The sequence below is a fragment of the Ochotona curzoniae genome, unplaced genomic scaffold, assembly GCF_017591425.1.
Source record: "Ochotona curzoniae isolate NIBS_2020 unplaced genomic scaffold, NIBS_Ocur_1.0 contig_1976, whole genome shotgun sequence".
Taxonomy (NCBI): domain Eukaryota; kingdom Metazoa; phylum Chordata; class Mammalia; order Lagomorpha; family Ochotonidae; genus Ochotona; species Ochotona curzoniae.
In genome coordinates, this window is record NW_024465279.1 from 1,977,743 (window position 1) to 1,993,806 (window position 16,064).

General features: G+C 44.5%; 1 protein-coding gene across 1 annotated transcript in view; it reads left to right on the forward strand.

The window, feature by feature from the left end:
- ADAM9 (ADAM metallopeptidase domain 9) overlaps positions 1-16,064 on the forward strand; it is an 86,095-nt gene that overhangs the window by 30,086 nt on the left and 39,945 nt on the right. Inside the window, exons 9-12 of the mRNA XM_040970510.1 lie at positions 1,067-1,236; positions 2,486-2,567; positions 3,074-3,207; positions 11,148-11,319. Of these exons, the coding sequence (XP_040826444.1) occupies positions 1,067-1,236; positions 2,486-2,567; positions 3,074-3,207; positions 11,148-11,319 (558 nt within the window). The remainder of the gene's footprint in view (positions 1-1,066; positions 1,237-2,485; positions 2,568-3,073; positions 3,208-11,147; positions 11,320-16,064) is intronic.

A 16,064-nucleotide genomic window follows, 5' to 3' on the forward strand; every position in this document is an offset into this window, starting at 1 on the left:
CTAGTTTTTTAGTGCTCATTTGTGAAAGCATCTGTGAATTTTTATTGGGAGAGTTTTATTTTAAATAAGGATGCGTCCTCCCTAAGCCAAGAAATGACAATATTAATTGTGCATGTGTATTTGTGATTTGGTGGAGATTTTGAAGGTAGTTCAGTGGGAGATGTTAGCAAATGGGATACCTGTTCTTTCAGTTTTCTCCATAAGTCATTCCCTGAGTATGAATATGAGTGCAAATATAAAGATGATAGTAATAATATTCGGCTTAATACTTAACCGTGTGCTGCCAGTTGAACTAGGCTCTTTACATCCGACAACCCAGTTACTCCTACAGTGTGTGCAGGTGCTCAGGTGCCACAGTTCTAACTGAAACCTTAGACATGCCTGTAGGGCTGTAGAACACGTGTTTCAAAGGTGACACGGTTTACCACTTGCCATGTAATTTCTCTGACTTCCTTGGGGACGCGCTTTGTGACCAAGCTCGTTGGCATTCCTGCCATGAACTTTAGAAATGTTTATAGTAAGGGCATCACCTCAGTACGTTTGGCATCAGATTTACTGGAAGTGTCTCATTTCCAGTGTTTGCCAGATTTTCAGTAAGGAAGATAGGAGTTTGATTTCTGTTAGTATCATTTTCTGAATGAGGAAACAGACTTTTTAGAAGCTAGAGTCTCATTGTATTGAAAGATTTGGGGGAATTTGGAGGGCATTGTACTTTTATGTGTAGACATTTATTCATTTGAAAGGAAGAGCAGCCAAGTAGAAAAAGAGAGATCTTCCATCTTCTGATTCCTCCCAGAATCAGAACTGTGCTGGTCTGAAGTCAGGAGCCAGGAGCTCCTTCAGGATCTGTTACATGGATAGCAGGGGCTGAAGCACGTGGGCCATCTTCCTGCTGCTTTCCAAGGCACGTTCACAGTGAGCTGGATCACAAGTGGGACTGGTGGTGGGTTGACGTGCTATGCTGCAGCGCTGGCCCCTGTCTTCTGTTGAGTTGTAGTGCTACTTCATGTGATGCAGTGATTTTTCTCACACTAGTTTTATCCTTTTTTCTCTCTCTCTTTCCCAGATGTACATTATGTTAAATATCCGCATTGTGCTGGTTGGGCTGGAGATTTGGACAAATGGAAACCTGATCAGCATCGTTGGAGGTGCTGGGGATGTGTTAGGGAACTTTGTGCAGTGGAGGGAAAAGTTTCTTATAACACGTCGAAGACATGACAGTGCACAGCTGGTTCTGTAAGCGATTTTTGTTTTTAAACCTTACTGGTGAAGAAGTGGTCAGGAGAGTAATAATGTTTTTAGGCATTCATTTAAATGAGGGAATACCAAAGCACACGTGTGACTTTATAAAAATGACACGTGTCTGCTGTGTCGGCATTCTTTGTCACCTAAACCGCCTTCTCTCTTGGGTGTATTCCCCTCATTTGGTACAACGTGTGATCTCATTGCTTTTGGTGGTGGGTTGTATGTCTGCAAGCTGTGTTTTCGCACTTCACCCCAGCTGAGTTCTGATGATCCTTTTCTATTTCTTGTTTTTTTAAAAATTATTATTTATTTAATTTAAAAGATTTACTTATTTTTATTGCAAAGTCAGACATACAGAGAGGAGGAGAGACAGAGAGGAAGATCTTCCATCGGATGATTCACTCCCCAAGTGAGCGCAATGGCTGGTACTGTGCCAATCCAAAGCCAGGAACCAAGAGCTCTTCTGGGTCTCCCACACGGTCCCAAAGCTTTGGGCCGTCCTCGACTGCTTTCCCAGGCCACAGGCAGGGAGCTGGATGGGAAGTGGAGCAGCCGGGATTAGAACCGGTGCCCATATGAGATCTCGGCGCGTTTCAAGGCAAGGACTTTAGCCGCTAGGCCATGGTGCTGGGCCTGAGCTCTGATGATCCTAACCCAGGGATGCTTTGTGCTGTTTTGTAACTGCCTCGGTTATTTGTCCCTTTGCCCTTGAACTCACTGTTGCTTTTTGAATTCCTGAGAAGGCTGAGATCATTCTGGTTCCTGGATCTTTACCCACGGCCTGCATTTTTTTCCTCGTTGCTGGAAATGTAGCGTCCAGGCAGCAGGGAGGAGGGCCTGAGGGAGAGTGTTGGGCGGGGAGCCCTGACTCTTCATGTTCTCACTGCGTTGTAGCTTCCTGTGGGAACGCATTGGGTTCACAGGTCTCTGCACTAACACTGATTTTTGGAAAGGCTTTCATCCAGAAGGTGAAAGAAACAAACACATTTGGTATCTAGAAGTTATTGCTATTCATCTGAAAAAAAATGTAAAAGTGCTTTTTGTAATATTAATCTGATTCCATGATAGCAAAGAGATAAGCCAACTGTATTTTGATTTTAAAATGCTGTTTGTCTTTGCCATTTCCTTGCAGCTTTTGTAGGCTTTTACCAATCCAGTTAAGATTATCTGTAATAAGAATAGAAGAAATGTGATTCTTTTTTTCCCAGGTACATTTTATAACTTTAACCTTTTCATTTAGAAAGAAAGGTTTTGGTGGGACTGCAGGAATGGCGTTTGTGGGAACAGTGTGTTCCAGGAGCCACGCAGGTGGGATCAATGTGGTACGTTGTTCTCGATGTTTGCCTCTGGACGCCACCGTAGCACAGTAGCCAGCACTTCCTGACCGTCTTTCCTCCCCTAATCCTTGCAGCAATATTTTTGCTGTTATAATAGGACACAGTAGAGGTAGCGTGTTCTTTCCTGTGAGATGAGATTAAGCTAATATTTCTAAAAGTTTTGGTTGTTTCTTTACCTTTGACGGAGGAGGAAAGAGTCTGAGAGAATCAAATAAGAAAGATCAATTTGACTTTTGCATAAATTACTTTGAGCCATTGATCGTAAAAACTGTTGTGTTGTTTAAGGATCCATCGCTGTCATCGGTATTATACCGATTTCAGAATCATCCTGGATTTAGATGTTTAACAGCGATTGCAAGATGCTTAGTTTATCATGTGGACTGCGGATAACGTAGTTAATAAATGTTTTTTTGTGATAAAATAATCTAAGAACCAACACATTTCCTTTTTGTTCAGAAACCTAATTACTGCCTTCCTGTTTTTTTGGACAGTTTGGGCAAATCACTGTGGAGACATTTGCATCGATCGTAGCTCACGAGCTGGGTCACAACCTTGGAATGAATCATGATGATGGCAGAGATTGTTTCTGTGGGGCAAAGAGCTGCATCATGAACTCGGGAGCCTCGTGAGTAGCCGACTTCCTCCTCCTCCTCCTCGTACTAAGAAGATAATTTAGATTAGTATTTCTTCTATTCTGAAGGATTTTCATGTTCCCATTGAGAAAACAGGAAAAGGTTTTCCTGGCTCTTTGTGAAATAAATTACATGATGACCTATTGAGAGGCCAGTTTCTCTTGTTTTTTAAAGATTTATTTTTGTTTTTATTGGAAAGTTAGATATACAGGGAGAGGAGGAGAGACAGAGAGGAAGAGCTTCCATCCAATGATTCTCTCTGCAAGCAGCCACAATGGCTGGAGCTGCACCAATCCGGAGCCAGGAGCCAGGAGCTCTTCCAGGTCTCCCACATGGGTGCAGGGTCCCAAGGCTTTGGGCCGTCCTCGACTGCTTTCCCAGACCACAGATAGGGAGCTGGATGGGAAGTGGAGCTTCTGGGATTAGAACCGGCATCCGTATGGGATCCTGGCGCATTCAAGGTGAGGACTTTAGCTGCTAGGCAATCGCACCTGGGCCCTTCTCAGAGCTTTAAGGAGAAAACATTTATATCTGCACAGTTATGTAGCTATGTTCCTCCATAAACTAAATGAGAGGCCCCAGGCAAAAGAACATGGAAAACCTTATATCTGAATTAGAAATGAGGGAAATTTCTGCTAGATTCACTGTAGGTTAGTTTAAGCTGAAGGACTGTCTGAAAAATTTCCTCAGAAACCTCTTCTTGAGAAAACACTGCATGGTTATAGTAAGTAAAAAAAAGAAATCTTAACATACGCTTAATGAGAAAAGTCCTGTTCTGCAGAGATGCAAGTGGCAAGCCAGAGAAGAGAAAAAAACAGATGGGGTTGATGAGTTAAGCTGTTGGTTTGTTGAGGCCCGATTAGAGGCAGCGTGAATGATGTCCTCGCCTTACTGCCCAGGCAGCCGTGAGGCGCTGGTACTGCGCTGTCTCCACGGAGCCAAGAGGATGTCGCACAAGCAAATCTCTGACTCGGACATGAAGTCAGCAACTCAGGGTCCCAGGCTAAGGAGTCCATCTTTTTTTTTTTTTTTGTTTAAATTAATAATGCTTTATTTATTTACTTCTGCTTGAGTTACTTAATATTAGAACAAAATGAACGCAGAATGAAGAAATGTTTTAGCCTGAGGGATACAATATGACAAACAGTAGTCTTGGTCACGTGAGAGCCATAAGTGCGTATACGTTGTACAATGTTTTTTTAATATATTCTTATTTCTTTTTCTTTTTTTTTTATATTTTTGACAATCTTTACGTAGTTAATTAGGGTAAAAAGGGTCAAGGGCTATAGGAAAGTGGGTAAGACTATTATTTCCATATTGTTTCCTTCATATATCTGAGGTAAAGGGGATATTGAGGGAGAAGCCCCACCGAGTCTTCCACCCACCCCAGGTGGGGCATGCTCTGAGATACTCGCTCAAGTGGTTTTGATAGTTCACCAGTTCTGAATCGCTGCCAATCTTGCCAATCCAAGCACAATGAGGTCGTTGAAGAATCCACTGATTGACAGTCCGTCATAGAGTCTCCATTTGTCCAGTATTTCGCTGCCAACATATAGCTGAGGTGGTTGATTGACCTGTTCTGTTTTCCGTCTTTTCCTGGTTAGGGATCTGAGTCCGGCATTTTGATTGGGGAGATCCCCAAAGAAACTTTGAGGTATTCCCAGACCAAATTCTTGTATGTTCTAGCAAGCATAGGGACCGGCACAGTCCATCACCCCAATCAGCTGGTTTGCCCCATGACAGCTACTCACACTCTCCATGGAAGTAGCTGTGCGGCAACGGAACCACCCCTTATTCCCCTGCCTGCTCTGCCCACTCCTTTCCTGGTTCTCACGCATGCTGGTTGGGTGCTGCGGTCACATCCGGTAGAGGCATCCTCACCTTGACATTCCATATTGTGCACTGGTTTTTGTCATGACCGAACCTGGCTCAACCCACACTCTGTTCTGCTGCTCAGATTTGCCAGTGGATGACGTGAACTGATTCAGACTGGTCTGCCCCCGACCCATGCCGAATGTATGCCAGTGGGAAGCTTTCCATGGCCTGTTCTGGGCTGTTTCCTATCATGCTTCTTGCACTTACCTGCTGGGTCTGTGTCCTGCCGGAGGAGTTGCCCAGGCTCCTCCATCAGAACCTCTCCCAATGCCAGATTTTGCACATACCAGTGGGTCCATGAGCCAGCCCTACTCAGTTCACCTCTGTCTTAGCAGGAACAGTGGCTTTTCCTGACTGGGCTTCAACCCAAACTGGTCCTTTCTATTGGATGTTTCAGCCCAGCCATGAGTCGTCCATACCCACATATGGCTCACACATGGCTCAGTAGGGGTTGAGACCTAGCCTAGTCTGTCCCACATCTACCCTGGTCCTCCAGGACACCAGAGGGTGTTGGGGTCTGACCCTGGCTGGTGCTTCTAGTCCCAGTCCACACTTGTGCCAAGGGAGACTACAACTGCTTCCTGATCAGAATGAAGCCCCCATTCCAGCCCACGTGCCCCTTGGTGGGAACCTCAACCCAGTTAGGGTGTCCCCTTAGGTCCCCAACCAGGCCTGTTCCCAGCCATAGATCACGTGCATGCCAGTGGTTGCTCTGACTCAGCTTGATTCAGCTCCTCACTTGTCTGGCCTCTGCCTTAGACCTTTGGCTTAGCATCCCTGTCTCCCGCAGACAAGTAGGTGTAAGAGCCTAGGTCAGCATGACTTGTGCTCCATGCTAGTTTCTAGTTTCTAGCTTGTAGGCTGAGGTTTGCTCAGTCCTGCCCAGTATGGAGCAGTACGGGATTTAAGCAAGACGCTCTGTCCTGAGGCCCACGAGCAGCCAGGAGGTTGCTGGAAGTTTAAACCCCCAGGCCCAAGATCACGCCCCTCCCTAATCCCTTCCACTGCTCAGTGAGAGCGGCAGGTGGGCCCTGGATTCCTGGACTCCGGGCCCGCCCAACCCAGCCCTGGAGACTTACCTCAAAGGCAGCAGCCCCCAGAGCCCACGCAGGCTCCGGGGACAGCTCACCACATGCATGTGGTACTGGAGCCGAGATCCGAGCAAGATGCTCTGTCCTGAGGTCCACCAGCCAGAAGGTTGCTGGAAGTCTAAACCCCCAGGCCCAAGGTCGTATCTTTCCCCAATCCCGTCCACTGCTCCGTAAGAGTGGCGGATGGGACACGGAGACTTATCCTGAAGGGAGCAGCTCTAGGAGCCCAGGCAGGCCTGGGGACAGCTCACCATGTGCACATGGTGGCTTGACGTGGAATCTGAGCCAGATGCCCAGTCCTGAGGCCCACCTAGGATTCCATTTTAAGTGATTACAGTTGAGGGTTCAAGGGTGGGTTGGCTTCTGTCTTAGGTTCACTGTAGTGCATCAAAATTCCTTCTTCTTTTAGCAGGTTTTTCTAAACAGAGAAGTGAACATAGCCACAGTGGAAATGCGGATTATTAAGCAAACCTGAGAGATTAAGTGCGAGACGTCCCCATCTTTATTATGGAGCACAGATGGAGATTTCATATGGGAGATAGCTGTGGCCCCCAAGTTCCGCTCAACTTGCCTCTTTCAGGCTTCTGAGCACAGTTCTGCAGTTGAAGGTCTGAGAGTGCAATCCGAAAGGGAAGCACTCCAGCAGAATTTAGACTGTCTTTGAGTCCATCTCAGGATCCAAAATATATAGAATAATTAAAATAGTGCTTATGGAAAAATGATTCTTCATAAAATATACATGCATAAGAAAAGGAGAGGAAATAAATTTAGCATTCGTTTTGCTTGATGGCAACGGAAGACATCAGGGAACAAATCAATAAAGAACAATAAGATAAAAAGAATATTCAGAGTTACAGGAAGAATGCCATAAAACAGTGTCACAAGTAGAATAGTTTTTTTTTTAATTAAAAAATTTTTTGATGATTTTTACTTACCTGATTAGGTTGGGAAGGGTCAAGGGTTATGAGTTTGCACATTTTCTTTTTTTTTCTTTCCTTCCTGTTTCTGGGGGGAAGGGAGCACATACAGGGAGAAGCTTCACCCAAACCTCCTTACTGCATCAGTACCAGGGGATGGGGAGTGGCCAGAGAGGAAGATCTTCCGTTTGATGATTCACTCCCCAAGCGACTGCAATGGCTGGAGCTGAGCCGGTCCGAAGCCAGGAGCTTCTTCCAGGTTTCCCACACGAATGCAGGGTCCCAAGGCTATGGGCCATCCTTGACTTCCTACCCAGGCAACAAAGCAGGGAGCTGCGTGGGAAGCAGGGCTGCTGGGACGTAAACTAGAGCATATATGGGATCCTGGTGGACTTTATCCAGCAGGCTACGGCACCAGGCCTGACTCAATGAATTTTTTGATAAAAGTGAGGACTATAGTAAGGAAGATCCCAGTGAAGATTGTATTAATATTGGGTGATTCCATGTTTTGGAGAAGTGGCATAATAAATATCAGTAGTCTCATAGTAAAAGATCAAGAAGTCATGACATTGACATTTTTAGGTTGTATTTTTTAATTTCAAAGGAAGAGGTAGGATAGAGATGGAAGGAGAGAAAAATTAAGGCTTTGATGTGCTGATTTACTCCCAAATGATTGGAGTAGCCAGGGCTGGGCCTGGCTGAGGCCAGAGCTGGGGACTTAGTCCAGATGGGGCATCTGGCTGTGCTTTTGCAGATGCGTTAGCAGAGCTAGATTGGAAATGGAGCAGTCTGACTCGAATCGCTGACCATGTAGGATACCAGCATTGCAGGAGGCAGCTTACACTACTTCACCACACTGCCAGCCAAACACTGACATTTAAAATATTTTAAAATTATGATTAAAACCGTTGACATGAGATGTGCATTTAGTGGATCTGACTTGAATGTCTTGCAGGACTGAAGGCTTTTGCTTTTTCTTTTTTTAAAAGATTTATTTAAATTGTAAAGTCAGATATACAGAAAGGAGGAGAACAGAAAGGAAGATCTTCTGTCCAGTGGCTCACTCCCCAAATGACCACAGTGGCCGGAGCTGTGCCGGTCTGAAGCCAGGAGCCAGGAATCTCTCCCAGGTCTCCCCTGTGGGTGTAGGGTCCAAAGCTTTGGGCCATTCTTGACTGCTTTCCCAGACCACAAACAAGGAGCTGGATGGGATTCGGGGCCTGCTGGGATTAGAACTGGCACCCACATGGGGTCCCAGTGTATGTGAAGGCGAAGACTTTGGCCACTAGGCTACAGTGCAGGGCCCCAGACCTGAAGTTTTATACCTGCTGATCCACAAGTCTCTGCTAGACACACTTGTGGTACAATTTTAAGTTTTGATCTTTGCTTCCAAGAGTTTGGTTATCCTAGATTTCTTATTTGTCATCATGCAGTATTTGTTCTGTTACTGGCTTATTTCACTTAACATATTGTCCTTGAAGTTATTCTTGTTACACATGTGAGGAATTCCTTCCGTTTTAACACCGAGTAATAGTTTGCTGTGTGCATAAACCGTTGCTCAACCTGATTTGAAAGAGATTGTTCCAGAACTCAAATCTTTCCTGATTTTGGAATGTTACTGTTCATGGTTGAGGTATTTAGCATTTTGATATACATATAGATAATAAACAGGCTGCAGTCCAGCAGATTAACATGTCCATCCTATGCAGCTTTTTAAAGAGTTTTGTAGCAGGGCCTGACGTGATGGCTCAATTGGCTGAAATGCTCCCCTTGCAAGTGCTGGGATCCCATGTGGGCTCTGGTTCATGTCCTGGCTGTGCCACTTCCTGTCCAGCGCCCTGCTTGTGGCCCAGGAAAGCAGTGGAGGCTGGTTCAAAGCCTTGAGTCCCTGCACTCAGGTAGGAATCCTGGAGAAATTCCTGGCGTGTGGCTTTGGATCAACTCAACTCTGCCTGTTATGGCCTCTTGGGGAGTGAAGCAGTGTATTGGAAATCTTTCTGTCTCTCCTTCTCTCTGTGGGTGTATCTTTCCAACAGAATCAAATAATAAATATTTGGGTTTTTTTTTGTGTGTGTGTGTGTGGCAAGGGCATTTAAAATTCTTGTAGCAAAATGTCTTGAATACGTTGAGTTGAGTTTCATCCTCACACCGTATCTTAGATGTCTGGACTTGTTTGTTCATGTCTGCCACTTGGTTTCTGAGGCCTTCCTCTTCCCATTTTCTCCCCTTTCACTGTAGCCACTGCTTTCTTTTCTGTTTCTGTGTAGTTGACTCTTAACTCCCATAGTTGTATAAGCGAGGTCCTGCAGTATTTTTCTTTTCTTTGTGTCTGGCTCAGCACAGTGTCCTCTGGTTTGATTCATGTGGTGGGAAATGACACGATGTCGTTTTATCAGGCTGATGCTCCATCCCATGTGTGTACAAACGTGAGTACTGTTTACGTAGTGCAGTTTCCTTGTCTGTTCACACACGGATGAGCGTTCGATTGTTCCTGTGTCTTGTCTGCGGGATTTCTTCACTGAAGAGGAGGATGTTTAGGAAGTGTTGGAGGTGGTTCTTTTGGATGCATACCCAGCAGAGAGACTGCTGAGCCATAGGACAGATCTGTTTGACATTTTCTTTGTAAATATCACCCTGTTTGTACGGTGGCTGAGGCAGTCTGCGTTCTTACCAGCAGCACATGGAGATTGCCTTGTCTGTAGCCCTTCAGCGCCATTCGCTGTGTGTTGGGTGATGCCCATTTAGCAGGTGTGAGATCAGGCCTGTGGTTCTGACTTGCTTTTCTCTCGTGACTAGTGACACAGAGCACCTTTCCCAATGCTTGTTATATCTTCTTCGCAGAATGTGTGCATTTTTTTCTGATTTTTTGTTTTTCAGTTGTAACATGAGTTTTTGTCTTAAATGCGTTTTAGATATTAACTCCTTATCAGGTTCACATTTTGCTAATTTTTCCTGAAATCTGTAGACCGCATTTTGATGTATGACTGTTTCCTTTCTTGCATGCAAGCTTTAACAAGTAATTAAAATACTGTGACACCAAAATGAAAAAAGACAGAGCAGTGGAACAAAACAGAAGTCAGTACAAGCGCAGAGTGTGGCTAACTGCTTTTTGACTTGGGAACGAAGAAGACATAGTAGGGAAGGACTGTGTTTCCGGTAAACGGTGCTTGGATGCTTGAATTTCCACATGTAAAATGATGAGATTGTGCCCTTAACTTACACCACATACAAAAACCTACTGGAAATAAACTTAAAAACCATAGAACTAAGTGGAAACATCAGGAGAAAGTCCTTGGCCTTACTAAGCGGGATGACCTCTGGTATGACTTTAATGTGATAGGATTCTCTCAAAGATCTGTGATGCATAGGTGTATTTCCTAGTAGTTTTCAAAGGTAAAATTAGCCAGTGGACTATATGAAGATATTTTACAGTTGCGGCGTAAAACAAGTAAGAATCCCATGTAGAGCATTGCAAAATCTGTTTGCATAAAATCTAATATAAACACATTCCAGTTGGGTGGTTCCTAAAGCCTGTCTGACCTGCAGAGAATGCATCATCATCCCGAGGCATTACCTCATTTACAGCTTGAACTGGACCAGTCTCAGAGTAGCAGCTGCAGTTCTGCAGTGCGCGACCTGCGACTTAAGTTCTGTGTACAACACTCCCAATAAGTAATGGGGGGAAGCGCTCTAGCAGGAGATTGTTACCCTGCAGTATAAAAAGAGGTGGCATAGTATCTAGTTTGCTTCTAATATTTGAACTTTAACCATGTAAGATAAATTGAATTAATGTTGTATAGTACCAGGTGACTTACAGGTCTCTTTTGAAGCTGAGAATTTTGATTTTGTCTTTCCGTGTAAGTCATTGTTTTGCGTAACAAAAATTAATGAACCATTACATGGCAGTTTAAATCATGTAATATTCATTTCTGTGTACTTGTGCTTGCTCTTTTTTTGTGTGTGTGTCCAAGTTAAAATAATCATTTCTTGTTGGCGATGGCCTAAAAGTTCAGAAAGAGTTTAAGATCTTTTTCTTATTGTTTCTTACAGAGGTTCCAGAAACTTCAGCAGTTGCAGTGCTGAGGACTTTGAGAAGTTAACTCTGAATAAAGGAGGAAATTGCCTTCTCAATGTTCCAAAGCCTGATGAAGCGTACAGCGCTCCCTCCTGTGGTAATAAATTGGTGGACCCCGGCGAAGAGTGTGACTGTGGCACTCCAAAGGTTGGTGCAACTGTTTAGCTTTGCTTTGTAAAGTTACCATGAGATATGCAGAAAGCAAAATGTTTTATGAGCAACGCTAGCTGAGGGGCTGAAGTAAGTTATTGCCAAAATGAAGATTATTGTTTTGTTCAGGTAGATGTTCAGTTGGGACTGGTGAGCACTTGTGATATAACTCATTCTGTCTGTTTTATAGTCAAAGGATGTATTTTGACCTACTTTTTCTTTTTGGCTCTTTTCTACCTTTTCTGTAACAGTTGTTGGCTTATGTATTTATGTTAAATAACCTGTCTTTCACATGGCTTTGTACTTAGAATTTTTCAGTATTCTGGCATTGCATTGCAGGAATATCTATTTTAGTTGGCTGGATTCATTTTAAAAATAAACTGAAGTGGGGCCAATGTGATGGCTCAACTGGCTAATCCTCTACTTGCAAACCGTAGTATCCTATATGGGTATTGGTTAGTGTCCTGGCTGTTCCACTTCTGATCCAGCTTCCTGCTTTTATTGCCTGGGAAAGCAATGGAGGATGGTGCAAAGCGTTGGGATCCCGCACTGGCTTGGGAGACTCAGAGGAAACTCCTGGTTTCAGATCAGATCAGCTCCCAACATTGTGGCCATTTAGGGATGTTAAAACCAGTGGGTGGAAGATCTTCCTCTCTCTGTCTTCTTTGCTCTGTAATCTATCTTTCCAATAAAAATAAAATAAATCTAAAACAACAAAAACCCGAAGCTGACCTACGTGTCCTCTGGAGTCCTTCAGAATCAGAACACTTGCTCTTCATAGTAGCCTTCTGCCTTCATTAACCTCCTGCTCCCTGGCACAGGGAGCCACACCGGTTGTCATCCTGAGCTGTACTCTTCTCAGAGTGGCCTAGGAAAGTCCTTTCCTCCTAGGCCTTGTGTTCAGTTTTAAGACAGCTTGTTGATTGTGGGTAAGTCTTGCAGCAATCTCAGCCTTTTCAAAAGTGTGTCAAAGTACAGTTGTTTTTATTGCTATGTAATTTTGTTGTGTCTTGTGACCGTTTTGGCTTAGCCTGTTTTCTCTGCTACAACCATCCTTGTTCTCTGTCGTTACCATTTGCATGGGGTATCTTTTTTTCTATCCTTTACTTTCAGCCCATGTATGTCCTTGAACCATAGCAAGTCTCCTATAGACCATGTATAGTAAATGAACAAAGAATATTCAGTTATGTTGCTTGCTTTTGTTTTTCTGTGGAAGACCTAGCTCTCCTCTTTCTGAAGAATAGTTTTGCTGTGATATTCTCAGCTTCAGTTATTTATTTGAACGTATCTTTGAATGTGTCTTTCCACCAAGATTTTTGCTGGTAATAAACAAACCTGCTAGTCCGATAAATGCCAAGTTGCTCTTGTATGTTCTCTGGCTGCTTTCAGTGTTTTGTGTTTTAACATGATTGCTCTTGATCTTTCTGATTCATCTGATTTGAAGTTTCTTGGGCTCCCTGGATTGGACATTCATTTCCTTTCCCAGATTGGGAAATTTTCAAACCGTTGTTTCTCAAAGGTATCCTTTGCAATTTTCTCTGTATCTATTCACCCTGGACTGCTATATAGCATGTTCTACCACCTGCTTGCTGGTGGGCCTTGAGTCTCTGGAACATTTTTAGTATGTTTTTCTTCTTATTCTTTTTCATTGCTCATTGCTTGGTCTTTTGCTTTCTCTTGCTCTTGTTGTTGTTTTAAAATTTTGAATTATCTCATTTATGTAAGGTGAATACGTTTTAGGTTGTGTAGACTCCCTGGGGCCCATTAACGTTCCCCAAGCGAGATGACAGGAGCAACTGAGGAAGGTTGGCACATTTACCATGTGGTCTCCTAGAGATTGGCCGCGAACCAGGCTTTCTCGCTCTTTGTTTAGCACGGCTGACCAGCTTTTGCAAATGTCTGGATGGTAGTTGAAACCACCTTAGTTCTAGGTAGCTCTTGGATCCTAGTGCATGCCAGCCCCGTCAGCAGCTGAACAGGAAAGAGAAAGGCTATTTGTTTGGGTGTCACTTCAGAAAATGTTGGTTTTGGACATGTGTCCTTTTTTCAGGAGAAGGACCTGGGTTTGTCACATTTTATGTCTGCTTACTTTGGTGAACCAGAGTGAGGAACTGCGGCAGGTGTCTGCCTCCGGGTTTAACTCACTGTGTTTTTTAACCCTGTGTCTCCTGAGGGTATAATGCATGCCACGTCCTGTAAGTGCTCAGAGGCAGGTGAAGTGGGAACTGGTTCCCCCGGTAGCATCCTGCAAAGGTGTGATGTCACATACGTGGCCCAACTCTGACTGCCAGAGAGTTTCTGAGAGCTGAGGGTCTCCTCCTCATTGTGTCTGTGCTGCGCCCAGAGTATGGCCGGTGTCTCCAATTGCTCTGGTTTGACGAGCTTGATTTTACAGTTGCCCGAATTTGGTAGGCTCCCAACTAGTTTTTTGCGTTCTCACCTAAGGAATTGATCAGTATGTTGCTGTTGGCTAGATGCCACTGTGTGTGTGTGTGTGTGTGTGTGTGTGTGTGTACGTATGCGTGCACACGCGTGGCAGAAGAACCCAGGACTCCCTATTTGCCCATGGACACTTTCACACTGCTTTCTAAAGTGGTCATACCATCCCTCCTTTCCATTGTCAGTGTGTGAAGATTCTGCTTTCTCACTCATGCCTCATACAGGCAGTCTTAATTTTAATCATTCTGTTAGGTGCGGTTGGATGCTTCATTGGCGTTTTAACCTGTGTTTTCTTAATGATGATGTGTTTGTATGTTGCTTTACCATTGGTGCGTGTTGTGGTGATGTGTTTCTGTAACTCCTTCATTTAAAAAAGTTTAATAATTTGCTATTACTGAGTTTTGAGAATATTTTGCATATTGTAGAAAGTCCTTTATAAGATTAGAGGATTTGGGCCCGGCGCGGTGGCGCAAGTGGTTAAGGTCCTCACCTTGAACGCCCGGGATCCCATATGGGCGCCGGTTCTATCCCCGCAGCCCCACTTCCCTTCCAGCTCTCTGCCTGTGGCCCGGGAAAGCAGTCGAGGACAGCCCAAAGCTTTGGGACCCTGCACCCGCCTGGGAGACCCGGAAGAGGCTCCTGGCTTCGGACCAGCATAGCACTGGCCATTGTGCTCACTTGGGGAGTGAATCACCGGACGGAAGATCTTCCTCTCTGTCTCTCCTCTCTGTATATCTGCCTTTCCAATAAAAAAATAATAAAAATAAATCTTTAAAAAAAAAAGAGGATTTGTAATTATTTTTCCCTAATTTTGGCTTGTTAGTTAGTATTAACAGTATCTTTTTGAAATGGACATCTTTGATATTTTGATGAAATCCGTTTTATCAGTTTGTGTGTTTTCTAGGTTGAGCTTTTTATGTTGTATCCGAGAATTTTTTTTACCTGGTTCAAAAATGCAAATATGTTAGTTTCTGTACATGACCCATTTTGAGTTTTTTTGGATATATGTTGCAAGGTGTGGTGTATAGTTCACTAGTTTTTAAGTTTTATTATAAAAAAAATTGTAAGCTGGCAGGAAGTATAAAAACGCCCCAGCGTCCGTGCACTTTTCAGCCAGTTTCTGTGAATGATGATGTCTTACAATGCTGTGCCCAGTGTGAAAAACAGGTCATTGATACTGCTGTGTTAACACAGGTGACCCACTGTTTTGTTGGCAACGCCCGCGTCGCCACGTACCCCGAGCCCTGAGTCGAGCGGAGGGACTAGGGTTATGAGACAGACAAGACAGACAACACACAACACACAGTGGGTCATTCGTGTGAGGAGAATGCCGTTTATTTGAAGTCAAGCTGCATCTTTTATAGTCTGCTTGGCCCCTCCCAGGATCCTCCCAATGGTTAAGCCACACCTAAGCTCCCCCAAGGACATGCAACAAGGGGAAGCAGGAAGGAAGGAGATTGCAGTCAAGCCACAGGCTAAATGTATCAGGCCATGATTGCCCCTCCCGTTACACCTTTGAGAAACAAGCTGTGCTGTGGAGTTAATCCTTGGGAGACTGGGGCCTACACTGTTTCTGGTTGGTAGGAGTAAGGGGGAGCAATAGTGACTTAAGGTGTTATGGGAGAAGTCAGGAAAGATGGTCATGGGCTCAGTGTTTTGATTTATTGGGTTAAGCTGCCGCCTGTGATTCTAGCATCCCCTGTGGGCACTGATTTGAATCTTGGCTGTTCTACTTGCAGTCCAGTTCTTTGCTGATGTGCCTGGAAAGGGGTCGAGGATAGTCCTAGAACCTGCCTCCTGCCATCTCTGTGAGAGGCCTGGATGGAATTTCTGCTTATTTGTATTGTCCTGTTCCAGCCACAGTCTTGGAACCACTTGGCAAGTGAATAGAAGATAGACAGTGTCTGTTTCTTTCTGCCACTGTGCCTTTCAAATAAATGACTTAAAACATAAATATTTTTCCAAAAGTCAGATCCTGGGCCTGGTATTGTGGCATAGCTGATAAAGCTGCTGTCTGGAAGGCTGGCATCCCATATTGGCGTCGCTTTGTGTCCTGGCTGGTGTTGGTTTGTGCCCTGGGTGATCTGCTTCTATCCAGCTTCTTGCTGATGGCCTGGGAAAGCAGCAGAAGATGGCGCGAGTACTTACATGGGAGCCCCAAAAGAAGTTCCGGGCTCCTGGCTTCAGTCGGGCTCAGCCCCGGACATTGTGGTTCTCTGTGGAATGAACCAGCAGATGGAAGATCTCTCTCTTTCTCTCCTTTCCTTTTTCTGTAACTCTTCCTTTAAAAATGGATAAACCTT